Raw genomic sequence first — 17,920 nt, 5'->3', positions numbered from 1 at the left:
TATATGATGTTGACAAAAGATTCTATTGGCTGGTCAAGTCAAGTCACCTTCATTTATATAGCGCTTTTAAGAATATGGACTGTTTCAAAGCAGCTTTACAGTGATAATTAGGGCTGGGCAAAAAAATGGATTTTTCGATTAATCGTTTTCTACAATGTGGTCGATTCAAAATCGATTCTCAACGGCCACGAATCGTTTTTTTTTTTTTTTTCATATTCAGGGCTCGCGGTGCTGCGTCTTCTCTGCACAAGGCAAGCGTCACGCCGGTTTCACACTGGACGCGTTAGCAGAGCGTAAGCAGCGCAGGAGCAGTGCGTACGGTGAGTGGAAGCAGGACACGCGCGTTTTGCTTTCATACTGGCAGCGTTTGACGCGCGCGGCGTGTTTACAGACAAAGTACTCTATAATGGGTAAGTTGGCATTGCTTTATTTCGTTTTCAAATACATTTAAGAGAAAAGACTTGTCAAGAAGCTTATTTCATTAATTAATAGGCTATATTATATAACTGTTGGTTCATATTTGTTTTTGTTGACTTTGTTTTCTGTTTAAATTGATGAAGGTCATTTGATTGACTGTTTAAAACACAATAGATATCACCAATGCGCTTTTGGGTCAAACTGCTGTGTATTTTGGCCATGATCAATGCATTGTCACTTTAATTCAGCGTAAGCCGCGCGGCAAAAATAGACAGGACGCCGAAACTATCGCGGCACTGCTGCTCCTGCTCTGCTCCTGCTACTCGCTGCCGCGCCGCCTCCGCGTGTGGTGTGAATGCTCTAATCTGTTAACATGGGCGCCGAAAAAAATACGCGCTGCTTACGCTCTGCTAACGCGTGCAGTGTGAAACCGGCGTGAAACCGGCGTCACGCCGGTTTCACAATGCACGCGTTAGCAGAGCGTAAGCAGCGCGTATTTTTTTCGGCGCCCATGTTAACAGATTAGAGCATTCACACCGCACGCAGAGGGGGCGCGTAGCAGGACCAGGAGCAGAGCAGGAGCAGCAGTGCCGCGATAGTTTCGGCGTCCTGTCTATTTTTGCCGCGCGGCTTACGCTGAATTAAAGTGACAATGCATTGATCATGGCCAAAATACACAGCAGTTTGACCCAAAAGCGCATTGGATATCTATTGTGTTTTAAACAGTCAATCAAATGACCTTCATCAATTTAAACAGAAAACAAAGTCAACAAAAACAAATATGAACCAACAGTTATATAATATAGCCTATTAATTAATGAAATAAGCTTCTTGACAAGTCTTTTCTCTTAAATGTATTTGAAAACGAAATAAAGCAATGCCAACTTACCCATTATAGAGTACTTTGTCTGTAAACACGCCGCGCGCGTCAAACGCTGCCAGTATGAAAGCAAAACGCGCGTGTCCTGCTTCCGCTCACCGTACGCACTGCTCCTGTGCTGCTTACCCCTCATTGACCCCTCATTTACACTGCACACGTCTGCGGCGCGTTACGGCTGCGACACGGTTTTATTCCGTCCTTCACACAGTGCCAACTCACACCAGGAGCATTTCAGACGCGAAGCGACTGGATGCGCGAGACCACGTGATTTGCCTGTCCGGCGTGGTTTTTCTTGATTTTTGTGTGTCTACCTACAGTCTATGGATTTTACCAAGGATATATTGGTGTGCAATACAATTGGGATTCTGCACAGGGTGTTTATTATGAAATTGACAGTGTTTTTTTACTTTTATTTTGTATTTACGGTGCGGCTTGGACGCGGCGTCCGTCAAAAATAGACTAGGCGCCTATATTTAGCGAAGCGGCGCGGAGAGCAGCTTCTAGGAAGCTTCTGAAACGCGCCGCTTCGCGGCCGGTGTTAACACACGCATTGACTAGAATGGCCGCGATCAGCTCCGGTAGCCGTGTCGCAGCCGTAATGCGCCGCAGACGTGTGCAGTGTAAATGAGGGGTTACGGTAGAGATCCACTTTTGCGACACGACTGTAGCGTGGTGTCGCGACGCCTCCCCACATTTGTACATTGATGGGCGTTCCTCAAGTTTACCGCTATGGGCGTGGTTTTGAGCCAGCGGCCAGTCTAGAACAGAGGACCTGCGAGAGACTTCCCCCCGTCTACATATGCTCTGCTTCTATTGGATAGTCGCGTCGTGTTCAACGGAATTCATTTGCATAAAGATGGGCATCGGCCAGCTTTTTGACGCGCAGCATTTTTCCAACTGAAGCGCCGCCTTCCCGGGATGCTTTGCGGGCGCGTTAAAGTCGCGTGACCCATAGGAATAAAGTGGAGCGCGGCGCAACAGAAGTGTCGCACGGACAAGTGGATCTGCACCGTCACGCTCTGCTAACGCGTGCAGTGTGAAACCGGCGTTACGGCTGCGACACGGCTTTATTCCGTCCTTCACACAGTGCCAACTCAAACCAGGAGCATTTCAGACGCGAAGCGACTGGATGCGCGAGACCACGTGATTTGCCTGTCCGGCGTGGTTTTTCTTGATTTTTGTGTGTCTACCTACAGTCTATGGATTTTACCAAGGATATATTGGTGTGCAATACAATTGGGATTCTGCACAGGGTGTTTATTATGAAATTGACAGTGTTTTCTGACTTTTATTTTGTATTTACGTCCGTGCGTCCGTCAAAAATAGACTAGGCGCCTATATTTAGCGAAGCGGCGCGGAGAGCAGCTTCTGGTAAGCTTCTGAAACGCGCCGCTTCGCGGCCGGTGTAAACACACGCATTGACTAGAATGGCCGCGATCAGCTCCGGTAGCCGTGTCGCAGCCGTAATGCGCCGCAGACGTGTGCAGTGTAAATGAGGGGTTACGCTCTGCTAACGCGTGCAGTGTGAAACCGGCGTCAAGCGCTGCAGGCGTCGATACACACTAGTGTTTAGGAGTCGGGACATGATTCACTTGCACAATCGGGCCAGCATAGGCTTTATGCACGCACAAGTTCCGCATTTGACGCAAGGCTGCTCTTCAGTTTCCGGTTGGGGAGATTTAAAGCGGAGGAAAACCGAGGAAACCGGGTTATGGCAGAGTCTTCAAAATTTACTGTCCTCTCGTCTTTGAAACGAAACTTAAATACATTTAGATGTAATTTTATATATAGTTATGTTTATTTAATATAATAAACAAAGAAGCATAAACAAAATGAGGGGTGTCTGTTTTGTCTGTTTTTGTGACTAACGTTTCTTTAGTATAGCAATAGAGTATAAAAACCAATATAAATTCTCGGTATAGCATTGGACTCTACGATAGGCGGAAGTAATCCAGCATCCTTAGACCTTCACCGGAAATACCGCCGTGCATAGAGCCCATTGCATCGTAACTAACTTTTACGCTTTTTTAAGTTTTACCAGTTTAAACATTCAAGCAATTTTAAACTATCCTGTGCTCGCGCACTCGTGCATGTTTTTCATTGCGTGCACATACAATAAAACGCCTAAATCCGCCTCACAAACAGCTCGCCAGTAACAAAAGTTCTTTTTCGTGGATTGTATCGCTTTAACAGTTAAAAACACGCAAAATGATGTCAAAACTCTGGTCTTGGTGAGTAACCTCGTAAAGACAGTCGGTTATGTCTTAAATAAGCATAAAACGCGTGTGACAGACAGTATAATGAAACAGTAATGGATCCGTGCACTAGTTCTTAAAGTGAACGCAGCCATACGTGTCTGTCATTAATTTTGTTGTCAAAACAACATAATATAGCATTAATTGTAAGGAATCAGAATTAATAGCCTATGTATTTAATTCAGTCAGGACTAAATGACTATCCAGTGTTATTTTACATTGGATTACTTTATTCATTTTCTGTAGTATTTCTGACCTACCCAAAAACTTTTCTTTTTTATGTCTCTTTATTTGTCTTTAGGCCTATTCTATTGTATTTATTTGTGCTACTTTTTTCAATTTAATTCAAAGATTGAAATCAAGCTTCCATGTGTTGCATAAACTCTTAACAAAAAAAATTACCCCATTGTAAAAACAAACATTTAAGTGAGATCAATGTAATAAAAAATGGTCTAAAAAATGATAACTGATATTTAGACTGAGATTTGTATTACATCTATATTCATTATAGTCGAATTGAGAATCGAATCAGGAATCGAACTGTGAGCTTGTGAATCGAAATCGAATCGAATTTGAACATCTGAATCGATACCCAGCCCTAGTGATAATAGGAAATTAAGGTAACATAGATTGCTTTGGCTTTACAGCAGAATAAAGTTATTGTCCAGCTAAAGTTAGTTTTGATCGATTTACTTCCGTTGCAAAGATCAAGGAAAAATTGTGGTCACAATTGTGACCAGTGGGATTAAATGTGTTAATTTAGGGGCCGCAACACGACACCGTTCTAATAGAAGACCCTTAACACGCTCCGGCCTGCTCATTCACACAACAAAAGTGCCTGGTGGCTCTAGAACGCAAACCTTGAAATAGGTTCCAAGGTGCAAGCCTTTTTTTTTTCTTTTTCTTTTTTTTTCAAGTTCTCAAGTTCTCCTTTAAGAGCATCACTTAATGTTAATGATTATTATTAATTTGTAATTTGTTTCTTCCAATTATTGGCATAACCTTTATTACAATAATGTTATTCAGCATTTAAAGTATTTCTGAATTTCTAAGACACCAAACCTCATTCTCTGAACCAAATTCTCAATAGCCTAAACCAATTTGTCGAATTAATCACTCTTTCTGCAAAACCTTAAACAAGTTCAGGCAGTTAGACACCATTTGCAAATTGTACTCTTTTGTGCAAAATTCTAAACATGTTCTCACTCACTAAAACACATTTAACACTGTGATGCACTTGTGTTGCAAAATGCTAAACACAGGCAGGCAAAAGTTAAACACCACTACAACACAGTTGTCATTTGTAAACAATGACAGCGACTCAAAATTGTCCACACTTGTTTCTAATGATGTGATCAAACCAACTGTACAGAGTGCTCAGGTGACACAGGTGCACTAAATGTTGATATGAACAATAGATGGAAACAACCTGAAAAGGAGAGGAAGAGTATGTGTAAGAGGTGGTGGATGAGGAGGAAGAGGATGAGAAAGATCCTCTTCCTTTTCATTTTTATTGAAATTTCCGTGGACAGTGTTGTCAAGGCTGGATCCATCACACCAGAGACAACATTACCTGCGAGTCCTCAGGTCAGACCCAAGACGAAGACATCACGCTGAGGCTGAATAAATGTCTCACTGACTTTGATTTTGCAGTTGCACAACTCTTTTGAGTGTACTGTAAAATACTTTTCATTTAGTTTAAATAAATAAAAAACTTTTTGGCTACATGCAAGTGCTGAATATATAGACACTCAGTAATATTCAATACAAACTTGCAGTGCACACAATCTACAGTTTAATCACTTTACTACTGTAAGTTGCGATTACTATACATTTATACATAATTGCAAAATTTGTTTACTGTTACAATATATATATATTTTCTGTAACTGCATGCTTTGGATGCTGTATTCTCCTTTTTTGATGTAGTGTCTAATGAATTATCTGTGGTGTTTATATTTTGACTGACTGAAAGCATTTAATTTTGAGCACAGATAAAATGATTTTGAGGCAATTGTTTGATTTTGCCAGAAGAGTCAGATGTTCTCTGAATGTAGTTTGAAGATTTGGTTTTGTTTAAGGTCTCGAGAAATGTTTTAGCAATTCAGAAAATCTCTAATTACTGTGTATTGGCAAATAATTTTAAAAGGCTGCATTACCTTCCATAGTAGGAACAATTCCTAAATGGTTATACTATTTGTTAACATTAACCTATTGCCTGCACATTAGCCAAAAAAGCCTTTCAAATGACTAAATAAATATTTATACATATGTATAAAGAGTAATAACTCTCTAAACTATGTTTAATTCTCATTTATAAAAATGCTAAATGTTTGACTGCACAATTACATGACTGCCAAGACGATACACTTACTGTAAAGATAGATTTAAATGCTGAAAGTATTTCATGTCAAGAAAATATATAATTGACACAAAAGCTAGTGCAATATATTTCACACCTCAATCATGTCATACTTTGATTTTATTTGATGAAATTAAGAATATTCAGACATTTCAGCAAAGCAGTTAAATCATACTAACTTCATCTTACACATTTATGTCCGGATCAAAATATCTATGTACTAATCTTACAAATAGTGTAAAGAATAACAAAATGGTCTTCTCCAAAAATGTATGTTATTTAGACACACTGCAACTAAACAGAATTTTGGGAATTATCCCATTGTTTGAAAATCTGCGCATTTATGTTTGAAAGATCAAAGAAAAAATACTTTAGGTTAATCCTTTTTTTGTTGTTGATTAAAATCTTAATTTTTGCACAAAGTTGTTTTCTGCACATTTGCAATAAAAGGATGTTTAAATGGATAAAGAATGCTTAAATAACACATTTGCAAGGTAAAAAAAAAAAATGAAGTTCTGTAACTGAACTAATGCTAACCTTAAGGTTGCATAACCTTAACAAATTCCAAGATGTAATGTATTTTTTTTACACTAAAAAGTAGTCCCCTCACTTCCAATATTTAACCCAATTACAGAAATATAATCACAATAAAAATTTGGAAATATTACTTTTCTCCAACTTGGCTAAAAGAGAGCAAAGTAAAAAAAAATCAGGTATCGTGTTCTACTAGTTTTTAATATGAAATTTAAATGTCAAAAAGTTCCAAAACATATTTGTATGACCTTTCAAATGAATTTAAAGTAGATACAAAATGAAGGCAATGACTTAATTTGTCAGTGTTCCCTCTATGCCTGAGTTCATATTGTATGTACTTCTACAAGCAATAATTACCCAATAAATTATGTACATAATGATGTCATTGTATAACATGATGAAATATATTTTCAAATATTCGTCACTGTCCTTTTAAAGTTTTTAAACACTATTTAAGAACTTGAATTCGTAAGGTACAATGCACATTTAACTGCGCTGTTACAAAAAGATGTCTGGATGTTTTATCTTCTGGGCAAGAGTCAAAACACTTCTTTTTTTTAAAATGTAAACCAAATACATTTTTTTTTCAATGCCCTCCATATTTATCAGACTCTAAGGTTTAACGTTCATCACTAGTCTGGCAAACCATTAAAAAAAAAATTCCTATCATTTACAGTATGTGCTGACTAAAATTGTACCAAGTACAGATTAAACTTGGTAACAGATGCAACTGTGTGCTTAAACAATTAATTGTGTTAAATAGCACATACATTTTTGCTGTGGTACCAAGAATCATGAAACTCATTGCCACTGGTACTGACTAGTAACATGCATCAAGTACGAACAACTTTAGGAGGCAGCAGTCTTTTATGGGTCTGTGGACTGCATGCACAACTTTTCTTTCAACCAATTTCGTGTAGGTATGTGCACCTATGATTTTACTTCAGAAAACTGATGAGATGTACATTAACATTTACATATATGATAAACGGTCACTGGAGATGTTGGTCAGACAGCATTTACTGTTAGGATAACTGCAGAGAGACTTTATTATTACAACTAAAGATCTGGGGCCTCATGTATAAAACCTTGCGTAGATTTCATTCTAAGTGTGTGCACAAAATTCCTTTTATAAAACCCAGTCAGCGGAAGATTGTACGTACATGCACCTCCACCACGAAATAACTATATATGGAGCTAGTTTCACTATGCATAACGTCATCTGCATATCATTAGCATATGCATATTCCCATCCACATGATACCATGTTTAACGGTACAAGACATTAGGAAAATATGAGATACGAACTATAAATGTGCAGTCAAATTACAGTATCCTTGTCTTGTTTTAGAATAAATATATCAAAATATCTGCAAAAGCTAAATTGTATTAAAAAAATTTTTAGAGAAGAGCTATTCTCTTTCTTTTTCACTGGCCAAACAGTTTTTTAGTTGTTTTAAACAAATAAAATCAATGCAATTGTCCCTTTAAAAGATAAACATGTTTTAGAATGTTTATATATTTTTAATGGAAACAGACTGGCCTTATTCTGACTCTTCGACAAAACATTTTTTTAATAAAACGTGCAGATCTTGGTTTCCTTCACAATGTTGGGAAGATCACAGGAGTCGTCATAACTGCTCATGACATTAACAGAACACCTGCGTGCAGCAGTGGTTGTAGTGTTGTCATCAGACCCATTCAAACCGGCCAATGGACCGCTCTACCAGTGAACAAAAGTGTGCATCATTGATTATTTTTCTCACGAGAAATATTTTCTCAGAACAAGAGTAATGCAATTTAGATTAAAGAGGAATTATCATGCGCCTAGCACTCTTCACTGTCACTAAAACATGAAAATGTAGCATGCCACAGGAAAAGAGATCAAAGCAGCACATCCACTTCAAATATTTCTAAATTCATTATTTTTTGTTTAATTTCTGGATAATGACTATGTAATTTGTGTGCTTAACTCCATTAATGAGTGGAATATTTAAATGAAATGCATCAAAACTGAAAACAGTTTATAATCATTCTGTTTACTTCATTACTTTTCTCACTCCAGTAAAAGAATGCATACGCACATATTTACGCTAAGTTTATTTTTTTATAAATCCTGATATGTGCGGGGAAAATTACGTACACATATTTCAATGCCTTTTTTTGTGCGCACGCAACGTTTATACATCAGGCCCCTGGTTGCCGAGAGATGTCTAGAACAGAGTAATTAATGCTGCATTGGAAGAGGCTTAGAAGGAACACTGAATAATTTACTCTCGTCACATCAATACATCAACATCATCACAATGGTCTTCCTCCTCTGTGACTTTAAGTGAAAGGACCTCCTCATTCAGGAAGAGGCCGCTCAATCTCTCTTTGCGAGCCTGTCTCTGCTCCTTCAGCTGGTGCTTGCGTAAAGCTTTCTGCTGCATCTTCCTCTGCTTGGAGCGTTTCTGTAAAAGATGGTGATCACAACATTATGTTTTTTACTATTAAGAATAGCAAAGCATTTAAAGTTGGGATGCACCAATCCAGTCTTTATAGGTCAATTAAGCTTCATCCACACAGGCAGCAACTTTGTCACTTGCACAGTGATACAGTGAATTTCTATTGTTGGTTAGACCAGGGTTGGTCTTAGAACAAGATCTTCTGGATTTCTAGAAACTTCCAGGCAAGTGTGTTTATTGAAGTTGAACTGTTGGACATTGGCCATCCAGGAGCAGGATTGGAAACCCCTCACAGCACGGTTTACTCAATATTATTAAAATATTAACGGTTACTAATATGGTACATTTATTCAATACATTTTTTGTATTTATATGGTTTTGGATGTAACAGATTTTCATAAGTTAAAAGTCAATTTTACTGGCAATGATTTGAACCTACCTGGAATACCCACAATCTCACATACGCTTTTCCATGCATTATTTATCTATAATGCATGGAAAAGCGTATGTGAGATTGTGGGTATTCCAGGTAGCTTCAAAGGTTTTCCTCCATTCTTCCATCACCCGCAGTAGCTGAGAGGAAGTGTACTGTCTCCTCTCCTATTGGTTGTCGCTGGACACATCCGGTCGCCAGAGCCTGCTCTTGTCACCGGATGTTGTGAGCTCTCTTTGAAATTTAAAGAGATTTAGTCTCTTTGGTTGTGGTGATTTATTTCTTAGTTCACCAAAAAAATGAAAATTCTCTCATTTACTAAACCTCATGAAATTCCAGATATATGACTTTCTTTCTTCAGATGAACACAAAGATTTTCAGAAAAATAACAATCTCTATGAATCCATAAGTGAATGAGTGCAAAAATGTTCAGCCAACTGTCTTGCGTGCATTCATGAGAGGGTCGAATTTTTGCGGTCTCTCAACATGACGCAAGCACGCTGTGAAGCTTATGTGCAGAGGAATGTACATAAACGGTTTACAAAACTGTCAGGAAATCTGTGCTTCTGTATTTTTATACTCACTTTTAGCATTAAATTCATGAGAAAATCACAACACCCATTCACCCAAAACGTTCATATAAAGCGTTTGTGTCTCTTCAGAAGACTTGCATACATATCAATGCATAAGTATGCCATTTGGGACGTACCTACTGTCTTTATGAATGAGTCACTGAATCATTGACTCCCAATTCATCCAAAAACACAGTTCAAACACCACTGTGTTGTTAGGAGACATAACTGTTCTGCTTTGTTTGGAACCATTTTGTTGGCGATATCTAGCAAAAATAGCTATTTTACACCAACGCCAGACTAGCTTGCTTGTTCTTAAGCTTAATGGAAGGCTATTAACTGGTTTAGGCTGGCTATATTGAGATGTTTTAAGACTTCATACACCCACTTTCTATGATTGGATAAAATCTTTTCTTATGAAATTAGTATTACAAAGTGAAACTGTTGAAACACGATTATGTATGTATTACAGTATTGTTTATATCTACTCCAAAGGTTCCTTTAAGTTTTTTTGTTTTGTTTTGTTGCAGCAAGCATTGTAGCCAGTGCTGAATGCAGAAATCCAATAGCCAGAGTTTTGTGTGTATGTGTTTGCAAAGCTTGTATCCAAATGTGACAATTAATTATGCCCTACTGGAATTATCAGACACTTCATTGAAAATAAACAGACACTTTCCAAATTTTAGAATTCTTCTGAAGGTATGCAGATATGATGTTCTTCCACAACTAAGAGCTGCACAACATTTGGAAAACTTCATCAAAATCTATTTTTATTTCATAGAAATAATAAAAACAGAATGAGTCATTTTGGCAGCTTGTTTTCAGTGAAAGCTTTGTAGGAAGTTTTGAATTTAGAAACTTACAATGTTTTTATAGTACAATTACCTCATGTCAAAAGATCAAGGGAAAAATCTCAATTCATGACCACTTTAACAAAGAAAATAAATAATTACCTCATCCAAATGATGATCACTAAAAACTTTTGTATATGTTCCAACTACATATTTCACTGTCAGTGTTGTGTGAAATGCATTACTAAGTAATTAATTACTGTAATTACTGTAAGACTTTTCCCTTGAAAAAGTAAAGTAAGGGATTATTCTTAATTTTTCTGTAATTGAATAAGTTACTTCTGATGTCCTTGCATTAAATAGTTTATAGACTATAAAACAATTCTATATAAAACAATAGTGGATTAAACAAAAAAAATTATGTTAAAAATTTGTTTTTAATCTAACTTTCTCCCTTTAAATGCTTTGGTCAGTTCAAGCACTATTTATGCAATTTATATTATTTATTTGAAAGAATTAAAAGATCAGTTTCATGTCTATCCTTGTATTGTTCAACTGATTGAGGTTGATATGAGATTAAGAAAGTAATAAGTAATACAATACTTTTTATTAGTAATTAATCTAAACTAATCTAATTACACTAGGTGCATTTATATGGAGCATAGTACTCCGATTACAATCGGTTTAAAAGTATGATCCAAATTAAAGTGCTCCATGTAAACACCTCAATCGTAATAAAAATGCCCAAACCAACTAAAAGTTTAATTGGTTTGAGAGGGGTGGGATAAACTTTCTCTAATAAATTCGATAGGACATATACACAAACGTTTCCAGTTCTAGTGTTTTTATGTACAATGACATAGAATTGACCTATGAAGCATGGAACGAGCTGATGTTGTTTTTGACTATAATAAATGACATGTCATGTCAATCTAAACTTCTCTTTCCACTCATCATCTGTAAAGTGGTACAGGACAACACAAGTGCTTGCTTCACACTCTCATCTGCAGATACCTTGCTTTGGGCCAGGGAGTGGCCGTTTTTACACAAAGATAGCTTTTTAATGTTGTATATGAAGCAGACATGCCTGTATGGGGTCGCACTAAAACTCACAATAGGGCTGGACGATATGACCTAAAATCAAAATCTTGATTCATTGAAAATTTTACCTCGATGACGATCAATGAACGAATTTTTTTTTTGCCCTCATAGTTCACTGACAAGGGTTGTGCTGTAAACATGCTCAACTGTTAAAGGTGAGATGTTTTTTTTTCTAAACAAAAGAGTGTATTTCTTATCTTTGTTATTTTAAAATAATTGAAGGAAACAAACTTTGATGTTGGCTTAAGAAAGTGTCACGGCGCTGTGCATAGTGCCATTACTCCGACATAGCTCACTTTCATCAGTTTTTATGTCTGTAAGACGTAACATTTCTTACAGATTTCTGCTCGTTGTAAATCAGATGCAGGTAAATTAGCACAGTACCAGTACATTTATTTTGATGCATTAATGAGAGAGCAATTGCATGTGTGAATTATTGAATTGTGAAGCTGTGGGTTGTAGTTACTTCAAAAGTAGAAAAATGTATGTTATAACTGATCACACACAGGAAAGCATTGACAATGAGTTTCTGCGCTCCTGAATGTTTCCCTGTGTGCGTTATCTTCACGTCTGTCTGTAAGATAACGCGCACAGGGAAACATTCAGGAGCGCAGAAACTCATTGTCAACGCTGTCCTGTGTGTGCCAAATGCATAAATGTAAATGAGTGTTCGTGTGCCACAATGTATCAGTGCAGTAGTTCAATAAAATGATACACATCCGATGATCTAAAAATCGCTGGAATGTTGACACTGGCAAGCCTTAAAACATACAATTGACAAAATTTAATGAAAATGAAGTGAAAGTGATCTGGCTTCCGCGTTGTCAGAGACACGATGTGGCTTGGCTCTGTGTCACAGAAAGCAGCTCGCGAGCACTCAAGTGAGATGTCGCGCGCTGTCTGCGTGTGTGTGTTCTTTACTGTAGCCAAAATGTGTCCAAACAACGAACACTGCGTTTTTCTTTTGTACAAGCTGCTCCTGTTTCTCAGTTGACTCGGAGTTTGAGTTCTCCATGTTGCTTCCATGCTGCTGACTGGACAGGGTGGAATCATGTGACTACACATACGGTAGTATGTTTTTAAGGGGAAAGTATTAACAGGATTAAAAATAAAAATAAACGACATGGGAAAATTACGTCGGTTAGAGACTCTGCATTTCGGTTTCGATTACTTTTCGATTAATCGTCCAGCCCTAATCTGGAGTCGTGCCAAAACTCATGTACTAATCAACTAATCTCTTATTTACATTGTGTTTGCACTGTTAGTTATGAAGAAACCATTCGTTAGTGTTCAGAAATCGAGTTGCAATGACGAGATCGCTGCATTCATGCTCTCAACATGTCTGTGACCGGCTACAACGCTCATCACTGCAACCTTTTAAAGGGTTAGTTCACCCCAAAATGAAAATTCTGTCAGTAATTAATCACCCTCGTGTTGTTTTTTGGGCCGGCCAGTTTCGATCCCTTAAGAAGCCTATCGAGGAGTGATACAGCTCTCAGATTTAATCAAAAATATCTTAATTTGTGTTCCGAAGATGAATGAAAGTCTTAAGGGGTTGGAACAACATGAGGGTGAGTAATTACTGACAGAATTTTCATTTTGGAGTGAACTAACCCTTTAATGTCACGCTCTAAATATAATGCTATAGATCTGAATATAATGCTATAATCAACACTTTTCACGATTAGTTAATCTTGAGAGCTGTAATAGTAAAAACGTAAAGATGTAATACTTAATTTCAGAGGGCTAAAATCAGGGTAGGAAAAATGCCTTTATTTTTAAATTATGGCAATTTTTGATGTAAAAAATCATACTAACATTATAAGTCTACAGGAAACATTATAAAACAATAAAAAAAATGCAGTTCATGACCCCTTAAAGACTTGCAGTGTAAACACAGCCATAGTCACTGATCATTAAAGGGATAGTTCGGCCAAAAATGATATTTAATACATGCATTACTCACCCTCAAGCCGTTCGAGATGCATATGTCAATCTTGTTTCAGACGAACACATTTTCAGTTATTTTAGAAAATGTCTTAAACCCTTCAGTGGATGTAATGTGAAGCAATGGGGTCCACCTCCTTCAAGTCCCAAAATGTGCATACATCCTTCACAAAAGTAATCCATCCGGCTCCAGGGGGATAAACGAAGGCCTTCTGAGGGTAATCCGTGTGGTTTTGTCGTAAAAATATACATATTTAAACTTTATAAATGAAAATATCTGACTTCCCGCAACGATCGACGCGCGTTCACGGGTGAACTGAGTGTAGTTTTGTTTTGCTCTGCACTCTGGCTGCGCAGACGCGTTCGTTCTACGTCATGACGGTTCCTACGCTACGTCATACCTCGTACGCCGACTTCCATCACCCGTGAACGCACGTCGATCGTTGCCGGAAGTCAGATATTTTCATTTATAAAGTTTTAAATATGGATATTTTTACGACAAAACCGCACGGATTACCCTCAGAAGGCCTTCGTTTATCCCCCTGGAGCCGGATGGATTACTTTTGTGAAGGATGTATGCACATTTTGGGACTTGAAGGAGGTGGACCCCATTGCTTCACATTATATCCACTGAAGGGTCTAAGACATTTTCTAAAATAACTGAAAATGTGTTCGTCTGAAACAAGATTGACATATCCATCTCGAACGGCTTGAGGGTGAGTAATGCATGTGTTAAATATCATTTTTGGCCGAACTATCCCTTTAAAGGTACAATATGTAAGAATTTTGTAATAAAATATCCAAAAATCACTTGCACAGTGTGATATATTTCATGCAGTTGTGTACTTACAATATCCCAAAAGTCTCCAAAGATTTTTTATTTCAGAAAAATTCCCATTTTAAATAAGTGGCCGTCCCGGAAAAAAATTTCGCCTGTCAATGACGCAATATCCGCGCTATCCTCGGTTTCCGTTCATACTGCCATAGCCATGAAGTAACCATGGTGACAGACGTGGATAACTGCGTAGTGCGTAACGTTTAGCGGCACGCAGTTCTTGTTTCTTTCAAACATAGACCATGGCAAGCAGACTTTGGGACAAACAAGGAGAACTAAAATGAGGATCAATATCAGCGTGGCGTTTTTGAGATGCCAAGAGTCCGCGACTAAATTAGACTTGACAGAGCTTCACGAGTCACGACTTGACAGCTTTATTAGACAGGTGAGCAAATGTACATAAAACAAATCAATGTTATATGACGTTAGCTCAACATGATGAAATGTTAGAATATGGTCAGCAGTGTTGTGTGTAACGCGTTACAAAGTAGTTACTTTTTCAATTCGTCACAACGTTACTTTTCCCAGGGACAGATTTGACAGCGACACTGTCTTCTCAGCTGCGCACTTGCAATAGTCACAAGCTCCACACAGTACGTGACAGAGGCTGGTAGCAGAGCAGTCAATTCTGTGATTTACACTGCACAAACCAAAACTATTACAACCCACCGGATGAAAAAGGGTTGCCATTTAAAACACCAAATATTAAGGATTGGCATAGCAAGCAAAATAATATTCGATGATTGTTCGAAAATCGTACCTCTCCCCCACATGCTCACCAGTAAGACGGCGTTCACTCAAATTCCGCTCCGACATTAAATTTCTCTGTACTGTAGGCTAATAGGCCTACGTGTTGTAGCCTAGTCATTAAAGAAAACGATTTAGTTTCATATTTATGTTTAAATAAAATAATACATTTTTTAATTTCATCTATGTTGATTATATGAAAAGTGAAAAGCATGAGTAAGATCATAAGATGCGCAATCGGGAGACAAATGGACTGGGCAGACATGATTTTGACCACTTCATTAAGTTTGTTTTTGTAGAAAGCCTTTCTTTAAAGTGAATTTCGTTTTGTATTAATTGTATCTTAATTGTAATCAATGTTTCATCAACCAATTGCCTGGATTTAATAAATAAAAAAAGTAAATATAACAGGCAATATAATCAGGACTTCTCAGGAGCTCCGTGCCGGCGCGTAAACTGGAGCTCGCCTCATAAATGAGTCCAAACTCGGCGTATAAGCTTTGCCTCAAATACCTGAGAAACAGTGTTGGGAAAGTTCATTTTCTACATGAACTAGTTCAAAGTTCAGTTCACAAATTTTAAAATGAACTAGTTCAGTTCATACTTCAAAAAATGACCTAGTTCATAGTTCTTTTTTTCCATATGTTGCTGCGAGCTTCTTTTTTTATTTTTTATTATTGCCACAGCCCATATACAACCACAGACAGCAATTATTTTATCGACAGGCAAATTTTGCACAGAAATGTAAGGTTTTTCCCATCCTCATTCCTCACCGACCTTGTCATAAAACTCATTTAAATGATCATACGACGCCTCCTCGCTGCTTTGTCGACTACATGCTGCTTTTTGTTTTGATGACGCATGCGGCGGCCGCGGTGCGACACTGGTGGCTGGTGTTGCCAGATTGGGTGTTTTTTTTTCGCTACATATTAAGGCCTGTTTACGTGTGTTTTAGCCGGGTTTTCGCCTGAAAGGCTCTATAGAAATCTGGCACCCTATTGAACGAAGTTAAACTGAGAGCGTGCGTTCACAGACACCAGAATGAACGAGTTCACAGTAACGTTCATCAGGCAGTAATACAGTACGTTCAGTTCACGTTCACCCAAAATATGAACGAGTTCATTGAACGCGTTCAGGCACAACACTGCTGAGAAATATATAGAAAGCTTGAAATGTGTACTTTTAAACGTCAACTTCATCTTTGCAGCCGACACTGACAGAAAACACTTGTTTAGTAATAAACAATTGAAATGTACTTTTGCCGGTTCTTTGTGACATTTTTCATGAACGGCGTCACCACCGCATCACCATTTTTCATGAGCGGCATCACCACTGCTCAATAGTTAATATTGTTCTTTGGTGTTCACAATACAGTTTTTTCAAATGTTTTTTAAATAAAAATATATTTTTTTCTAATTCAAAATCTCTCTTTTTTCTTCTAGTTTTTCAATAAGTAGAGTTCATAGTAGAACTGTTTTTCAATAAGTAGAGTTCATAGTAGAACTTTATAAAGGCCTACACATTTAGGAACAGATATTGGGTTCTGCCCAAACTCAAGCAATATAAAAGTAACGAGTAACGTAAAAAGTTACCTTCCAAAGGGGGTAACTAAGTAAAGTAACGGATTACTTTTTTAAGAAGTAACAAGTAACGAGCAAACACTACTTTTTAAAAGTAACTTCCGGGGGGGGCGCTCGTGCGCAGTGATGGAGTAGACGTGTTTTCGGCGTGCTCCGCGACATCTCCTTTATTTTACTTTTCATCATTGCACTTTAACATTATTTTACGCTGGCCTGCCCTTAAAATTGTGTTGTAGTCTGTCGGGAGTGAGTTTATGTCAACATGCCTAAGAAAGACGATAGTCAGAGGGATACTTCCAAGTCGAGCTCGTCGGCCGCTAGCAACGAAGCTATACTAGCTGGTATTGCTAACCACGGGGCTGAGCTCGACGCAATTGAAGTAACGCTATCATCGCTTCAGAAAAAAAACAATGAAAATGAGCGACGCTTTGATGATTTCGACGAAGCCATGTCAGCCAGTGACAGCCGCATAACAGCTCTGGAAGCTACGTGCAACGAGCTACAGGTGGCTAACGGTCTCCTCAGGGCTAAAGTGAACGACTTGGAGGGCCGCTCCCGCAGACTTAATGTCAGGATTGTGGGCATCAAAGAAGGGGAGGAGAAAGGCAGCCCTACTGACTTTGTTTCTAAGCTGATCCCAGAGCTACTCGGCCAAGACAACTTTAGCAGACCCGTAAAAATAGACCGGGCCCACCGTAGCCTGAGACCGAAGCCTCAGCCTAATGAGCGGCCACGGATCATCATCGCCAAGGTCCACAACGATCGGGACGTGATCGACATACTGCGACTCAGCCGTCAACAAGCACCTCTGCACTATCACGGTGAGAGAGTCTCCATTTTCCCAGACTACACGGCGGAGGTCTCGGCTCAGCGGCAAGCCTATACAACCGTGAGGAAGCGGCTAACCGAAGCTGGTGCTAAATGTTCCCTGCGTTTTCCAGCCAAGCTCCACGTCGACTACAACAACACATCGAAGGTGTTTGTGTCTCCAGCTGAAGCGGAACGGTTTGCCAACTCTT

At 38.4% G+C, this 17,920-nt stretch overlaps 1 protein-coding gene across 1 annotated transcript in view; it reads right to left on the bottom strand.

Annotated features, from left to right (window-relative positions):
• Positions 1 to 8,501: 8,501 nt before the first annotated feature.
• The window catches only part of fam199x (family with sequence similarity 199, X-linked), a 56,568-nt gene continuing 47,149 nt past the window's right edge, over positions 8,502 to 17,920 (bottom strand). The window contains exon 7 of the mRNA XM_056251237.1: positions 8,502 to 8,901. Coding sequence (XP_056107212.1) covers positions 8,728 to 8,901 — 174 coding nt within the window. The 3' untranslated portion in view covers positions 8,502 to 8,727. The remainder of the gene's footprint in view (positions 8,902 to 17,920) is intronic.

The sequence above is a fragment of the Rhinichthys klamathensis genome, unplaced genomic scaffold (assembly GCF_029890125.1).
Source record: "Rhinichthys klamathensis goyatoka isolate OS25496 unplaced genomic scaffold, OSU_Roscu_1.1 h1tg000079l_1, whole genome shotgun sequence".
Lineage (NCBI taxonomy): Eukaryota > Metazoa > Chordata > Actinopteri > Cypriniformes > Leuciscidae > Rhinichthys > Rhinichthys klamathensis.
The sequence above is the reverse complement of the archived record's forward strand: the minus strand, read 5'-3'. Positions and strand labels throughout refer to the sequence as shown.